The 17,213-nt window shown below is 33.1% G+C and overlaps 4 protein-coding genes across 4 annotated transcripts; 2 read left to right on the forward strand and 2 right to left on the reverse strand.

The window, feature by feature from the left end:
• Positions 1 to 595: 595 nt before the first annotated feature.
• LOC103494090 (protein CHAPERONE-LIKE PROTEIN OF POR1, chloroplastic) lies at positions 596 to 3,339 on the forward strand. Its single transcript, XM_008455118.3, has 5 exons — positions 596 to 882; positions 984 to 1,069; positions 1,560 to 1,942; positions 2,875 to 2,951; positions 3,048 to 3,339. Exons 1-5 carry the CDS (start codon positions 824 to 826, stop codon positions 3,196 to 3,198), a joined length of 756 nt encoding a protein of 251 aa, XP_008453340.1. The 5' UTR covers positions 596 to 823; the 3' UTR covers positions 3,199 to 3,339.
• A 1,505-nt stretch (positions 3,340 to 4,844) lies between these two features.
• On the reverse strand, positions 4,845 to 6,123 carry LOC127148127 (tetraspanin-11-like). Its single transcript, XM_051081040.1, has 2 exons — positions 5,523 to 6,123; positions 4,845 to 5,297 (listed from the first exon to the last, which is right to left on the reverse strand). Exons 1-2 carry the CDS (start codon positions 6,027 to 6,029, stop codon positions 4,977 to 4,979), a joined length of 828 nt encoding a protein of 275 aa, XP_050936997.1. The 5' UTR covers positions 6,030 to 6,123; the 3' UTR covers positions 4,845 to 4,976.
• A 2,043-nt stretch (positions 6,124 to 8,166) lies between these two features.
• Positions 8,167 to 11,638, forward strand: LOC103494088 (enolase 1, chloroplastic). The gene is made up of 7 exons (XM_008455116.3): positions 8,167 to 8,794; positions 9,641 to 9,948; positions 10,141 to 10,295; positions 10,390 to 10,707; positions 10,911 to 11,057; positions 11,162 to 11,212; positions 11,326 to 11,638. Exons 1-7 carry the CDS (start codon positions 8,349 to 8,351, stop codon positions 11,389 to 11,391), a joined length of 1,491 nt encoding a protein of 496 aa, XP_008453338.1. The 5' UTR covers positions 8,167 to 8,348; the 3' UTR covers positions 11,392 to 11,638.
• Positions 11,639 to 11,804: 166 nt separating this feature from the next.
• Positions 11,805 to 14,991, reverse strand: LOC103494087 (plant cysteine oxidase 3). Its single transcript, XM_017045926.2, has 6 exons — positions 14,774 to 14,991; positions 14,109 to 14,242; positions 13,672 to 13,842; positions 13,094 to 13,256; positions 12,243 to 12,443; positions 11,805 to 12,169 (listed from the first exon to the last, which is right to left on the reverse strand). Exons 1-6 carry the CDS (start codon positions 14,979 to 14,981, stop codon positions 12,042 to 12,044), a joined length of 1,005 nt encoding a protein of 334 aa, XP_016901415.1. The 5' UTR covers positions 14,982 to 14,991; the 3' UTR covers positions 11,805 to 12,041.
• Positions 14,992 to 17,213: the final 2,222 nt, after the last annotated feature.

The following is a 17,213-nucleotide window of genomic DNA, read 5'->3' on the forward strand; positions in this document are numbered from 1 at the left end:
TTTAAGGTATAAACCATCTTAATTTGAGAAGAAAATAATAAATATCGTAGGTCGTAATAAAAAATTAAAAAAGTAATAGATGTAAGTTAATAAAAGTTGTAGCAAATTGAGAGTTTTAAAATAATGTTTATTATAGTTTTATCATATCTTGCATCTTGAAATTTTGGTAAAAAACAAAATCTATGTTTCTTACTTTTCAAAACTTGTTTTTAAAAATATTGATAAATCTTAGATAGGAAACAAATAATTTTAGAGGTTTATGAATTTACTTCTAAAAGATGTCTAATAGACAGTGATATATTTATAAATATTTCACTAATTTTATTATTTATAATAATACTTCTTTAAATAAATTTGATCTCTATTTTTCATTTTGGTGCATTTTATTTCATGTAATAGAATAATTAAAAGAAAATTTAGACCAGCAGAAGCAAATATAGTCTTCATTGTCAATAAATCTCAAACTATTTTAATAAATTCATATTAAATTCTAATTTTAAATCATACAAACACAAAATTTATAATTTAAACTAGAAATTAAGTAAAGATTTACTTAAATTTGCATTGGAAAATCCCAAGAGAAAAACGACGTCGTATTATATGTGGTGGGTGAGCGTCTACCCAAACAAAAGAGGCACAAAGCCCATCTTCTTGTTTCTCCTTCTTCCCTTTCTCCATTCGCCCAGATTTCGCAATATCCCTTTCTAGCTTCTCGCTTCTATCTCCCATGGTGTTCATCAAACCCTTAATTTAGGGTTTGTTTTTTCTTCTATTTCTTGTGCGTCTTCTTTATCTCTGAAGAAGAAGAAGAAGTCGAACAAGAATGGCTTCCGTTTCAATCACTAAACTTGATTTGGCCACCCCTTTCCTCGCTCAAAATCTGTAATTCCTCTCTCTCGTTTTCTCTAACCTTATTTAATGAGTTCTGGGTTTGTCTTATTCATTTGGTGTGTGTGTGTGTTTTTTTTTCTTCTCTTTTCTAGGCCTGGTCGCCTTAACAGGTTGAATGGTAAACCATTTCGCGCGTTGTTTAGAAGCCCCAAGTGTGTTTTGGATACACCATATGAAGGTACTTTTCTATCTTCTTGCATTTCTATTCTTGAAACTATTTCAATTGTGCATACTTAATTTCCAATTTTTTCATCGATTGATTCTGTTGTTATTTATGAAGTATGAAGGTATCAACAATTTCATATTGATTTTGATACTTTCTGCTCCAATCAAGTTTTTTTTTTTTGGATATTCTGAATATGTCGTGATTGGAAGAACTAGGGATTATCCTTACCTCGAGAAACTAATGTGCCAAGGAACATTATCTGCTTTATTTCTGAAATTCGAATCTCTGACTCTAAGTATAGATAAGAAAATGTGACATAGCAATTGGATTATAAAACTTGTGTAATATGAAATTTGATATAGTTGCGTTTAGACTCAACCTACTAGTTGCGTTTTTGCAGTATACTCTGACTCAAAGCTTGTTAAATTTGTTTGTCTTAGAAATGTCCTTAATTTTTCCTAGCTGCTATGGTGCTAATCTGTCTATCCTTCATTGTTTATAGGTAATGTCACAAAGTTCCCTCGAATTCGTGTTTGGGATCCATATAAACGCCTTGGTGTAAGTTCTGCTGCTTCAGAGGAAGAAATTTGGAGTGCACGGAATTTTCTTTTGCAGCAGTATTCTGGTCATGAAAGAAGTGAGGAATCTATAGAAGCTGCTTTTGAGAAAATATTGATGGCAAGCTTCCAGCATAGGAAAAAGACAAAGATTAATTTGAAAACCAGGTTGAAGAAGCAAGTAGATGAGTCTCCACCTTGGATTAAGAACTTACTGAATTTTGTAGAACTTCCTCCAACTGATGTTATCTTCAGAAGATTGTTTCTTTTCGCATTTATGGGTGGCTGGAGTATTATGAACTCGGCCGAAGGTGGACCTGCTTTTCAGGTTAGTTCAATATTCTTCCAGTAAACATATGCTTTCCTTTATAATGTAATCTCAGATTCTCAATATATATGCATAAACATATCTTTAGTGATGTTCCAAAGGCTATTGCTTTTGTTGGGAAGTAATCAAAGGGCTATAACATTGGAGCTACATGCTTTGAATTTTAGTTAGGCCGTTAAGAGTGGCAAAGGAAAAGAGTACCTGGGAAGTTGCCACAAAATGGATACCTCTACCTTGCCACATCAGCAATTCTTCTTTCAAATTTTAATTAAAATTAATAATAACAACAATAAAAAAAATAATAAGATAAGTCGAGGTATATGTAAGCTGGCCTGGGCACTCACACACATGTGAGTGTTCAGGTTATAAGAAGATAAGGAAAAATATAGGGAAAGCAGAGAGTTCAGGATTATAAGCCCATCTTCATCATTTGCTGTAGTAATGCCGTAAGCTATTTGCTTCTTCAATTCTCCTCTTTGTGACAATGATCGTGATTTTAGTGGGTTGAATATTCAAATTCTGGATCTTGATTATCATCCAGGAAGGGTTAGATTATTGTGTTAGTTCTGCTATGTCCTGTAAGATTTAGTGTTAAATTGAACACTTTGAAATTAAGAATAGATGGGTGCACAGAATCTTGAAGACTATACGGATGTAAGATAAAGGTTGTGATCAAGGGAAGGGTGCTTATCTTGCTAATCTAGTAGTCATTTTCACCAAATCCATCCATCGCAGTCGCTGTACTTCATGTGTTCATCTTAGCTTTCTTGCTCTTCCTCTAGTCAAGCAGTTTTCAAATTATGCGAACTTGTTCATTTAGGGCTGTCCCACCTAAAAACACATTGTCTTTTTTTCTCAAATTTGGGTGCTGTTGAGATGCTTTAGGCCACCACATTCATTTCTGATTAAACTTTGTATATCAATCATTGCAGGTTGCAGTGTCCTTGGCGGCTTGCATATATTTCCTAAACGAGAAGACAAAAAGTTTGGCTCGAGCTTCCATTATAGGGTAAGACTTTGCACAAATTGCTTATCTCATTATTTATCTCAAACAAAAAAAAATCAAAACCCTTTGGTTCATCTGCTCCCTCTTACTGTTCTACAGATTTGGTTCTCTTGTGGTCGGTTGGGTATGCGGTTCGTTGGTTGGTCCGAGTATTCCTTCGTTTCTATTGCAACCGACGTGGTCACTCGAACTTCTTACATCTCTAGTAGTATACTTCTTCTTGTTTCTTTCCTGTACTTTTCTCAAATAGATGTCCCTATGTTGTTCTTAGCTTATGATCAAGTAGTGATAAATGGATTTAATGGGGAAATTTACAAATATTATTGATCGGAGCCTATCTGTGAGCCTCCATTTTCTTCTTTGATTTCAATTATCATCTCTACTTTTGTTATGACCATTCTATTCCTTTACATCTCAAGATATAAGCCATTGTGGGTGCATTTCGCGTTAGATTAGTTTCTTTTTTAACATAGAAATGCATCTTTTATCATTATGCTTTCCATTTTTAACTTTTCTTTTCGAGTATAGTTGGATGGTGTAGGGAAATTTTGAATTTTGAACCATACACCCTGTGATGATATTCGTAAGTTTGTGGTTATGTTCATTTTGATCCTTTCTAAAGTACATTTTTTTGATCCTTTCTAAAGTACATTTTTTCAATTGTTGACTTCACTTAGGTTATAGATTTTACTATAACCACGTTTTTATTATTATCATTATTGATAAAACAACAACTTTGTGTAAAAGAAAAACCTACTTTCATTGACGAAATGAAAAGTTAAAAAATATCCAAGAAAAACTATTAAAATTGATGAAGCACCAAACTATGAAAGGTTATCTCAACCACATATTCTACTATTTTGTGTCCCTCCAAATACACACTCCAACCTTTTCGAAAGAAACACTCTTTTCATCTAATTGATTGACCATATCACAATAAGCTCTTTGATGGACTTAGTTTAAAACTAAATACCTCAAAAGAAATGTTTACTAACAAATTCCTTATAAATACAATTTCATAATAAATGATTTAAATCTTCCTTTGTCCTAAAAAATTGTCTCGTTTGGTATTCCAAGCTAAAATATTGTCTTAAAGGAAGTAGTTTATTTATCTATATAAGCTTTTCTTTCAAAAAAATTCGTTAAACTTTAACCCTAAACAAACTTGTTTGTTTTATTTACCAATGATATAAATTTTAAGATGATAGATTTTCAAGAGATCGACACATTCTATAAAAGACAAAAAATATCACATGTTTTTCCTAACTTGTTTCAAAAGTATATTTTGCCTAAATAATTTTAAAACTATAATATTGTTCTAATTAACCCTTGAAGCTTAATAATTCTTCGTCGTATTCTTATTATTATAACAATAGAGTACAAAACCAAAACCAAAACCAAAACCGTCTGACTCCTCATTTTGTATTTATTCGTATTAATTGTAATAACTAACAAATTGATTAATATGGTTTTATGATACAAAATTTCATATTTCGAAAATACTAAACTACATATCGATTAATTTAGATATTTCATTTCAAGGTATGTAATAAAACAGAAGCATACTATTAATTTAATGACTCTTTTTCTCCATCATTATTAATTCAATTCTTCGCATTTAATGAGAGATTCGAAAGAAAAAAAAAAAAGAACACTTTCAACCATAATTTAAATTATTTTTCTCAAAACATAAACATCTTGAAAACTATCCTAATACAAAATAAATAGCTAACCATTTAATATCTACCAACATATTAGATTTAAACTACTAAGTTCCAACCATTAATTTCAAGTCGTTGGTATTACAAATTCTGTTAATTGAAACATATTAGACATCAAACTATGATATACTTATCGATATGTTTCCATGAAATTTCTAATAAAGAGAACAAATTATGATAATTCACACAAATTAGACATCTATATTATAACTGAAGTCAAAACATATAGATATTGATACATGATTAGTGAAATCTGTAATTCATAATAATCTTTGTTTCAACCACAAGAATGTTAATTGAAGTTAATTTAAGCATAACCACTATACTTAGGATACCTTGGAGGAGCTTTGTTGTTCCTGGTTGCGCAACATCCTATGCAATAGACAATCGTCACGATCCCGAGCACGCAACCGTTAAAAATGGCCAAATGTCTCCACTCCTTCCTCACGTTCACCAACACTCCTCCTTTGCACGCATCGCACTCGTAGCATAATCTCAATTGTTCGTTGCTCCATTTCTTACAATCACCGCCCGCTACCGCTGCTCCCTTCCTTGATTTAGGCACCGTCCAGAACGTCGCGTTCTTGAACTCAAATCCACACTCCGATGGCGGCTTACAGCATCCGGACTTCACCAAAACAGATCACACAACAATTGTAACAGAGTATATTTATATATATACGTATATTGATTGAAACTGGTTGAATCGGAAAGGGATATAAAAATTAAGCTAATTAATCCGTGGTTTAATTGTTGTAGTTCGATTTTGTTTTAATCGTGATCGAAATGAGAATTCATCTATTGTAGACGAAAACCGTAGGCATATTATGCGAAAATTAAAATTATAACGTACCTGAATAGGCGATAAATTCTTCTTGTAAAACTCATCGGGAACTTGAGGAATATTATTATTGCCAAGACTTTCACAAATCTTAGCATCAATCAAACAACTTCTAATTTCATCCCAATTCTTACGATTCACAACATATTTTTGCAACCAATTGGAGTAATCTCCAAGGCGATACTCCTTATATCCTTTTCCCGACACCGTTGTTCCAACGCCTTTATTCGTAACCAAAATAGTGAAAATCGTGAAGGCTAGGATTCCAAGGATCAAGAGAAACAAAACAACCAGGTAGAGGTAGAGTACGAAATTGAGGCGGCAGAAAGATCCTACGAGACCTAGCAAGGAGACGACGAAGAGGAAGATTCCGAGTACGAGGAGAGGGTCTTGGATTACCTTCTGACAGTCGGAAGGGCCACGGATTCGGAAGTAGAGAGAGGCGGCAATTCCTATGAGGCCGAGGATGAGAGTGCAGCAGTTCAAAACTCCGACGACGGCGTTGCTCAGGCGAGGCATTTTTGTTTAGAGAGAAAAGAGGTAATGAGAGCGAAAGAGAAGGGCGTGGTGATGAGTTTTGTGTTAAATTTTTTTCATGCAAAAAGCGAAAACCAACTGGAAACGGTTATCTAATTTCCTTTTTTTATTTTCTATTTGTTTTTATTATTAGTTGTTATGTAATAACCGTCATTTTGCACGTGACTTTCACGCCTTCCTATATCCCACGAATCACATAACGCCACGTCCCCACGTTCATATAATCAAATTAATATTCAATAAAACTATATAACAAAAAGATAAAAAGGGAAAAAAAAAAAAAAAACAGCTTTTCCACGTCACATTAACTGTTTTGTTTTTCATCTCATTTAAAAATTAATGAACTTTTTGAAAAAATTATTGATCTCTACGTGCACTCGAACTCATTTCTTTTTTTTTTTTTTTTTTTTGTGTTATGATTCTGATACACACACATTATTCATTTTATATTCAATTATCCATTCAATATGCTTTTTGTTGTATTTAAAACCAATATTGATATCTGACTGTATGTACCTATATTAATACCTATCATAGATAATACTAATGACATTTATATATTGATCTAAATACAAAATATATCGATTGAGATTCATTACTATCGAACAATATTGATTACTCATACGTAAACCTTACCATATCAAAAAAGAAAAGGAAACCTACCCAAAACCCAACTAATTTCAAATGTGGGTTTGAACTTTTGAATTAGGACCCCAACACCTACCACCAACCTAACTATACTTTAAAATGTTAAATCTTAAAAAAAAAATAAAATAAAAGTAAACATTTTTCCTCTTCTTTTGCAAATTAAAGGTTTTCTTTTTTTCTTGCAAAGTTAGGCAACACACATGGCTCTAATAAAATAATGAATTACTTTACATTTTATACATTAATGTATTAAAAAAAAAAATTAAGCCTTTGTGTTTTACTATTCTTGAATTGGTTAAAGACATTAACATAAATTAAATGTTAACAAATCTAAAAAAACACAATTTTATATCATTACATATCTATTAGATACATAATTTAAAAATTCAGTCGACCTTTCTAGACGTCTTATATATTGTTTATAGTGTCTAAAATTTACTTGTTAGTAAGTCATGAAACTTTAATATATAACAATGTTGTACCGAAAATATTTCACAAATATAACTAAATATATATTACCATCTTTCATGATAGATTTTATTTGTGTCTGACTTATTTAGACAAATAATAAAATTTTGATATATTTGTAAATATTTTAGTTTATTTTACTATATTTGAAAATAACACTGTTTTTAATTATTTTAACTAATTACCTTTTTATAGTTTCGATGTTAATGTGGATTAGGTAATTAAAAATAATTATGAAGTGAAATCCTAATTTAATTTCGAGAGTAATAAAAAATAGTGAAGTTTTAATTAATTATAATTCTTTAAAACTAATTAATCACATTAGTACTAAAAAAGGAAAAGAAAACTCAAAATTGAATTTTGAAAAGTAATATTGAATGGGATAGTTGCAAATGTAGCAATTTTATTTAAAATAATTAAGTATATAACACTATTTTAAAAAATTGCAAATATAGCAAAATTTGTCAAAATCTATCAATGATAGGAGTCTATCACTGATAGACCATGTAGCAAATGTTGGTCTATGACTGACAAACCATAGGAGTCTATCAACCATAGAAGTCTATCACGATAAATTTTGCTATATTTGCAATTTCTTTAAAATATTACTACATACTTAATAATTATTCTAAAAATTGCTATCCATTATAATTACCTTAAACTCAAAAGACGAAATAAAAACTAACAAAACTTATATGAAAATACCTTTTCTAGCGATAGTTATTTGAATGGGTTATTGTATCCGTTGATCAATTAGTTTTTCGACCTAATCACCACCAAATTTATTGTCATTAGCTTAATAAATGTTCAAATCGATCTTGAACAAATGGTCGGTGGACGGTCTACCAAGGTTTATCTTTGAATTTTTTTAAAAAATATCGTCATTTTGAATTTTTTTTATAAATAATAATTATCGAGTAATTGATTTTTGAGTGTATGATGTTTTAACTATTAGTTATTTGATTAGCCCTACCTAAGCATCATGGCCAAAATTCCATTGCCAAGTGAGCGTCGCTTTCAACATTCTCGTCGCCATTTCCCAACAACCACGCTAACCCCTGCTGGCTGCTGCTCTGCTTTGAACGCCCCCTTTCCTTTGGCGGACTTTCCCACTTTCTTCTTCTTCTTCTTCTATATATACATTCACTCACTCCCCCATTTCCATTTCTCTTCATCAGAACTTCAATGGCTTCTCTTCCTTCCCCACCCACCATGAATCTCCTCAACAAACCCCTCTCTCTTTCCCCACCTCAATCCTTCATTGTCTCAATACCCTCTTCTTCTTCTTCTTCTTCTTCTTCTTCTTCCTCCAAACCCCTTCGTTCCCCTACCATTCGCTGTTCTGTTGCTGTGGCTCCTTCTGTTTCCACCAACGTCTCCAAGGAATTCAAGTTGAAGTCCCTCAAGGCCCGTCAGATCATTGACAGTAGAGGCAATCCTACGGTCGAGGTTGATTTGATTACTGACGATCTCTACCGATCCGCTGTTCCTAGTGGGGCTTCTACTGGGATCTATGAGGCGTTGGAGCTTAGAGATGGGGACAAAACTGTTTATGGAGGTAAAGGTGTGCTTACTGCTGTTAAGAATATCAAGGATATCTTGGCTCCTAAGCTCGTTGGCGTCGATGTCAGGTTGTTGATTCAATTCTTTCTTTATTTGCTTTTATGAGCATTAATTTGAATGTTTGTAGATTGTAATACTGACTTCTAATTGTGATCATTGGAATTTCGTTTTTAGTTCGTTTGATTGTTGACTGTAAATCTGCACCTTTTATAATCTTTGTACATGAGTTTAGACTACAAGTTGCAGAAAGAGACTTGTTTTCAAAAGTTGGGGTCGGTTTTGAATGATTTTCTAATGACTTTTTAAGTGCTTAAAAACATTTTTTTCGCCTAAAACTATTTCTCCAAATATTAGAAACTTGTTCCAAATAGACCCTTCAAATACTTATCTTGATTGTGATTCTTGTGTGTAAAAGCTAAAAGGTGGCTTAGTTCAGATTGAGTTTTCAACCTAATTGTTTTGAGACAACGACGTGAATGGAACAGAAAAATGGTGGAAATTTTCGTTAATGGGGATTCTCAAACTATATGGTTTTCTTTTTGCTGTACTTACTGCTCAGAAAAAGTTGGTAGCCTTTCTATTCAATTTATTACTGAAGATGTAAAATTCCAAGCCTTTTCATTGGTTTTGAAAGAGTATAAGGGTATTCAACATAACATGCCCACATAAAGTCTTGCCTAAAGAAAGAGTCTGTCGTTGTCTTTGTGATAGTTGTTTAAGAATAGAATCAATTTTCATTGATGAATGAAATAAGTGGTCAAACTCCCAAACACCTTACAGGATAAGCTTCTAGTTATTGATCAAAGAAGAAAGACTAGAATGAGAAGAAAAAAAGGGAAAAAAAGTGTCTTTGTGGGAGTTGGTTCACTTTTCAGGACTTCTGCTTCCTAACCCAATTTTGTCAACTTCTGTAGGAATCAAGAAGAAGTTGATGCAATCATGCTGGAAATTGATGGAACCCCAAACAAGTCGAAACTTGGGGCAAATGCTATATTAGGAGTTTCTTTGAGTGTCTGCAGAGCTGGTGCTGGCGCTAAGGGACTACCACTGTATAGACACATCCAAGAATTATCAGGCACCAAGGAACTTGTTATGCCAGTTCCTGCTTTTAATGTTATAAACGGGGGTAGCCATGCCGGAAATAATCTAGCAATGCAAGAATTTATGATCTTACCTGTAGGTGCTTCATCTTTCGCAGAGGCACTTCGGATGGGAAGTGAAGGTTGGCAGCTTCTTCTCAAGTGCTGAAATTTTCTTTTCCATTGTTATGGTGTTAGTTTATGATTCATTTTGCACCTCACAGATATGCTTGTTTCTGACAATATACATGAATTATGGACAGTCATTTCATCTCCGTCATTTTTGTACTTAAACAAGTTATTTGTGAGTGACTTTGGTATTTTCTAATGAACAGTTTATCACACACTGAAGGGAATTATTAAAGCAAAATATGGACAAGATGCCTGCAATGTTGGAGATGAGGGTGGATTCGCTCCAAATGTTCAAGATAACAGAGAAGGACTGGTGTTGCTTATTGATGCCATTGAAAAGGCTGGCTATACAGGAAAGGTACAGGATTGTAAATTTCCCTTATTGTTTTCAAATGGTGTAGCAGTTTTCTTACATGTCCTGCTAAGACAAAAAAAAAAATTCTTTGATACAGATCAAAATAGGAATGGATGTTGCAGCTTCCGAGTTTTTCACTAAAGAGGGAAAATATGATTTGAATTTCAAGAAACAGCCAAATGATGGAGCTCATGTTCACTCGGCTCATGCCCTTGGCGAACTCTATAAACAGTTTGTCAAAGATTTTCCCATTGTTTCCATCGAGGACCCCTTTGATCAAGATGATTGGAGTTCCTGGGCTTCTCTACAATCTTCTGTTGATATCCAACTTGTGGGAGATGATTTGCTGGTAACAAATCCAAAGAGAATTGCCGAAGGCATTCAGAAAAAAGCTTGTAATGCTTTACTTCTGAAGGTAAACAGCCTTTGATTTTGTTCTTTCCTTTTTTTATCTCTGTTCCAAACTAATTGTAGGATTTAGGTTAGTCCTTAAAAATTTTACTTGTTTGCTGAATGTTTGGTTTTCGATTGATTTAGGTTGACCAATCCCCATATATAGTTAGAAACATGTGATTTTGATGCTGCAGCTTGCTCATATGTTAGAAACTTCTCCTGCAGGTTAACCAAATTGGATCAGTGACTGAATCAATTCAGGCTGCTCTTGATTCCAAGGCTGCTGGCTGGGGAGTGATGGTCAGCCACCGAAGTGGTGAAACTGAAGATAATTTTATTGCGGATCTTTCTGTTGGCTTGGCTAGTGGACAGGTTTCATTCATCTTCAGCTCTTCTGCCTATAACTATAAGTCTATAACGCATGTATGTTGTTGACATAATTCACAACTGAATATTGTGTTACTATTATTTTACAGATCAAAACTGGAGCTCCATGCCGAAGCGAACGGTTGGCAAAATATAATCAGGTAAAGTTTGACCAAATCTGGACATCCAAAATTATTATCCTTGTATTGCTACAATATTTCTAGTCTTGCTCAATGTATTAATATTTTCATTTTCTTTTTTAATTTTGATGCAGCTTCTTCGCATTGAAGAAGAACTTGGCAGTGTTCGATATGCCGGTGCGTCTTTCAGATCACCTTAGGAGTTTTAAAAGGTCAAGATCACCTTAGGAGTTAAATAGTTCAAGGTGACGACAGTGTTAATGTATCAATTATAGGCTTGATAGAACATGTAGACGATTTCTGCAGAAATAATATGCTCAACTTTTCTGTTCAAGGTGTTCGAATCTGATACGTTACGAAGTTCATTCAGTGTTACCATGAGAGTATTTAAATTTTTGTTATGAACTATTCGTTTCAAAATAATGCAGTGTTTTGATTCACAAACTACCTTATGTGGGGTTCTCTTTTCTTCAAAGCTTACAGCCAAATATCAAAGTCTGATTAGTTCATCAAAAGTATGTCATCCACCATTGATTCAAATCAAATAGTAACCAAGCAAAAGTAGGTATCTACTTCCAAAAGAAAATGTAAAAGCAAGTAACATTTTCACACATAATGAACAACTGCTTGCATCTATATTTACCAGTTTCCAAGGTAAAACATGCAACTAAGTTAAGCTTTTACATTATATCAATACTGTGCCAAGAGTATATGGGGTAAAATCTGCATAAAGGGCACTGTATGAAACCAAGTTCCTCTCAAGAGCTAATCTAGTAAGTAAAACTATGGGTAGAAGCAGCTTTCCTGGTAGATCGTGGAAGAACCTCAATAATCCCGGATTATTTGACACCTAAATTTGAATAGTGGGACCAACATACATCCCAGGTCGCATATATAGATCATCAGGGGTCTCGATTTTTGCAAGCCAGGCATGATCTTCTACTTCTTCATCGTTTAGATAGAGTTTGGTATCTGAAGCTGATTTTTGCAAGCCAGGGTGTTATAGATTTGTTGATTAAATAAGAAGCATAAAGGAGAAAAGGTTACTTACAAATAGTTGAATAAGGGTAGTCGTGGTAGTATGTACATCTTCTTCCTTTATCCTCGTTATAAGGAGGTGAAAGAACATCAAGCACAGCACAAGGCGAAACCGCAGTGAAACAATGTATATTACCTCCAGCCTTTGGGTACAAAACTGACGTTGCACTTGATGCAGTTAGAACTTTATCAACTGCTAACTTAGCCAACCTTGCTGGAAAAAAGATTTCTTTTAGTTTTCTTTTCTTGGTTTAGGGAAGTAATCCATGAAACTCTTGATATCAAGTTCCAGTAGAATATAAAATATTAGGTCGCAAACAACATGAATCATTTATATATATGATTAAACAAAAATCTTTTATGAGGTAAAAACAAATATCCCATTTTTGTTTAATATCATACCACCAAGCAAGGGAAATGCAAGCCAACATACACAAACTGCTCATCTATAACATACTGAACAATTGTTGAAGCAGTTGTTTCAGCCAAAAACTAAGCATGGAGTAATAATGAGTATGATGGTTGCATTCAGAAGGTAATGGTATCTTGAATATTTCAAATGTTTATCTAATCATAGATTCAGTAAACTGCACAATAATCTACAATCATTTTTTCTGATATGCAATAGACATCGACTCATGGTCGCAGTTCAAAATTGTAGATGCTCAAGAGTGTTCATAATGTTATGCAGTGATATTCGGATATAAAAAATGTTCATTTTAGGCTGAAGGCAAAAAACATGACCAGTGCATGTAATGTAGTGAAACTATGAGTTTAAGAAGTGTAGACAACCATCAAGCCAAAACTCAAAATAATTGATTGTTTTTGTACATCTTGAAAACAAGTTGGTATTGGAAATCAAACCTGAAAAATATGGGGAGCCCTTGCTTTCCTGAATGAAGGGAGGTTCAACCCAGTCATAGGCTTTGACATGAAGAGAACCATAGAGAACTTTGCTGAACACAGTCATCCCAGGATGGTCGTGAAGCGGAATGACGGAAGAAGTTGGAAAGCAGAATATACATATCTGCATCATGATGTTAAGTACATACATAAGCATACTTATCACAATAAAGGCTTCAAAAATAACTAACATAAACCCGTTGCTAGTTTAAGTCAACAAAAGATACAATTTCTGGTAATTTTGACACTAACTTCTCCAAATAAGCAGATGAAAAACTAGCTCATAGAGTGGAAAATTCATAAGGTAATTAATTCCCAGATGCAAGAGCAGAAAATTGCCCATGCCTCGGGTTTTTCTCCCTGAACAAAACTCAACAATGAATATTGAAGAACCAAAATCCTATGCTCCAAAACCAAAATCCTATTGCCCAAAACATTTCCCTAGAAATTAAAATTGAAAAACCTGTGAATCCAAATTTCTGGTTGCTAAATAATGAATGAACAAGATCTGTTTGAGAGAAGGGATACATGGGACTGACAGTAAAATTTTCACATTCACATATGTCAATATATGTAATTGGTTGAGCCCATCGAGCTATCCTATTCAATTGGCTCAGTCCAAAAAGCCCATGCCCTCGGTCGTCATCAACATTCTCTTCTTTAAGCCCAACATCCCCCGCGCCAACCGTGTCTGTGAATGGAGCATACAACTGGGATGTGTCAAAGAGTGGAGTCTAACGCAGTACATAATGTAGTATGACCTACTTGAAGAAGACTTTAGTTTTTGAAATTTCTTTAGAACAGCAAAAGAAAGCACGCAAAAGAACATAAAAATCGATTGTCTTGTAATAAATCATTCCTCAGATTTAGAGCCAGGGAGAATAAGAGAATAAAAACATATACACACGCCCATTGATTGAGATCTCCAATCATCATTGTTTGCAATATAGTAACTAGAGGTAACATCGAACTTTACCATACTCCACTCCAAACAATTGAAGGATGATTGAAATTGATGCAGCGGAAAAAGTATTAGGCCAAATCCATGGCTAAAAAAGAGAAGTCCATCCCTTAAGATGTTGAGAGAACACTCTCTGAAGAACAAAGGTTCTATATTCAAAATGAAGATCAGAAGCTTCCAATTACAACACTATAGTGAATCAGTCGCATATAAAATAACTAATTACGCACGAATTAATCTAAATTGAAAGCTAGATAAATATTAACTAAATATACTAATTATCTAATCATTCTTCACATCAGAAATTGCTCACAACAGGAAATTCAAGACTATTTGAATTTTGACGAGACATGCAATTTCTATTCATAAATCAAAGCTACGGGAATGAGTAAAAGTAACTTGATAAACTACAAATCCCAAATTAATGCCATTTAATGTCATTGTTCATGTAGAAAAGCAAGAGATAAACATGTTCACTTCCCGCCCAGTGAATTTGTATCCAAGCTAGAAGCAATTAACCACACAGAGGATCCAATCCATCAACTAAACCTTCAAAACTAAGCAAACCCATGAATGAAATACTCGAATTATGAACCAAATTAAAACAAAAGGTTAGTTGGAAGATGATGAAAGGTAGAAGATAATGCAGTATATATTTGAAAGCAAGAAAGAGAAATTACCCAAAAGGGTACATAGATTCTTGATAGTTTGAGAAGAAAGTGGAGAGTTGGCGGGAGTTAAACTCTTCTTACAAAGGTCGTAGATAGCCTGAATTTTGGAGCTCTTCTTGTGGCTCATGCTCAAGAACCGAAGAAACACTGAGCAATCGACCTTGTTTTGCAAAAATAACCTCATCTTATCCGTCGCTTTTCGGGTTTTTGAGAACATTTTGAAATCTACACAAGAAAAAAAAAATTAAATCCAAATTTGGATTTATACCGCCACGCATCGCAGCCGTCGCAACGATGTAATTATCCTCAACCAAATTAAAATTTTATATATAGTTTATATTATAAATAGTTTTAATTTTTTAACTATGCTTTAAATTTTCATTTTCTTGTTGTTTAAACCAAATACAAATTTATGCAATAACTATTGCCTAAAAATTCAAACATATAACTACGTCATTTACCTAACTTATCATTTATATAATTTAGTAGAGTAATTGATCTCTTTTATGTCAAGATTCTATCTTATTATTATTTTACTGAAAAATTGATGCCTGGTTTTATGGAAGAAAGAGAATAACTAATGGTGTAAAGTTTATTTTGTTGGAATATATTTTGATAGCTTTTTTGTTTTCTTGGTGGGAGAAAATTAGTTAAAAATAAAAATTCATCATTCTAATTAAGTAAAATTTTAGTTGATGTAGTGTATAATTTAGTTTTTAAACTCTATAAAAATCTTTCTAAAATTGATTTTTTTTCTTCAAGATTTCATTATTATTTATATATATTTAACAAAAAAAGAAGTATTTTTAAAATATTGTTACCGAGATATTTTTTTCTTTAAAAAAAAACATAAACATAAGGAAATATACAATTTTTATCGATTTTAAAATAAAAATAATTTTTGAGAATTAACAATGATTGGGATTTTCTTTTCCTTTATTTTTATTTTTAAGAAAAAAAACTAAAATTCCTTTTCGTTTAAGGAGATTTAACTAAAAGTCCAAATCCTAAATGGAAAATAATTTGTATTTCACACACACATTATATAATATATTTAGGTTCTTGAAACCCTAATATTTTCAATTAATCCTTCTCTCTGACGAAGAAGGCTTCGAGCAATGGAGAATGTGGAAAGGCAAATGGTGAATATGGAAATCGGTGAGAGGAGAATGAGTATTAATTGGGGCAAAGGGCTTCCACCACTTATTGCTAAAACCATCTTCTCCAAACTTTTAATCTCCAATTTGCCTTCCTGCAGGTTCGTTTGTAAAACTTGGAACCATTTGGTTTTAGACTACGCTTCCTCTACTCAATTCCAATTTCTTACCAATGCTTTTCTTCTCTCCACCTCCGATCTACTGCCTGATTACAGCACATGCGACCCCAAAATGTATTGTATCAATCTTCATATCACACAATCTTCCAATCATCTTGATTTTGATTTGGAGTTTGAATTTACTAAATCACCCTCGTTGCAATTTTATGGTGATTGGATCGTTGCAATCATAATGGGGCATCCATGTAATGGCTTGTTGTTTATTTCCAAACTAAGTTATTACAGTTGGCTTCAAGGCATATTCAATCCTATGACTAATGAGTTCTTTCAGGTTTCAGATCCTGATACCCTAGATGAATTTTATATATATGGATTTGGTTTCAGTCCTATTACAAAACAATACAAATTATTCAGAGTTTTTGACTCAACTCCTTACTTGGATAGATTTAAAACTACGGATGTTACCGACGTTACCCACTACATAATGGAAGTTCTGACTTTTGGAAGTGTAACCAACCATATTCCTATTCATAAGCAATGGAGGCATATTCACACCCTCTCTTTCGAAATTGTTCCCGATGGAGTTTACCTGAATGGAATCATCTATTGGTTGGGAAAAGAAATCAGTAAAAAGAAAAAGAAAAAGTATGTCATATATGCTCTTGATGTTGAAACCGAACAGATTGAAATGAGTGTTGGCTTGAGAGTTCCCTGTAATGCTAGAGATGGTAGGATACATCCATTTAATGGTACCATTTATGCAACTTTTTATATCAATTGGGAAAAAGACAACAAGACAATTCAAGTTTGGAGGATGCAAGAGAAATATTCATGGGTTAGAGAATTTGTTATTCGTGATATATCATACGAATGGAGATACCTTGAGTTCATCAAAACGTTTGAAGATGGAGAGATATTATTTTTGATCAATAAGGACTTTTTTTGCTTCTACAATCCTTTGACTAAGAAGAAAAGGATCATATCAAAGAATCAAAAGAAGATGAGATATATTTGTCAAATAGAATCTTTGAATTTTGGTCGTCTACCCCAGATTTTAGAAGGACAAAATTTATAACCTTGTTAAGAGGTTTAGAAGTATTTTTGGGTTTTATTTATGTTCTAATATATATCAAGAAAAAAATGTTTCGATTAGATTTATAATTTTTTAAAGTT

The sequence above is a fragment of the Cucumis melo genome, chromosome 2 (genome assembly GCF_025177605.1).
Source record: "Cucumis melo cultivar AY chromosome 2, USDA_Cmelo_AY_1.0, whole genome shotgun sequence".
NCBI classification, from domain to species: domain Eukaryota; kingdom Viridiplantae; phylum Streptophyta; class Magnoliopsida; order Cucurbitales; family Cucurbitaceae; genus Cucumis; species Cucumis melo.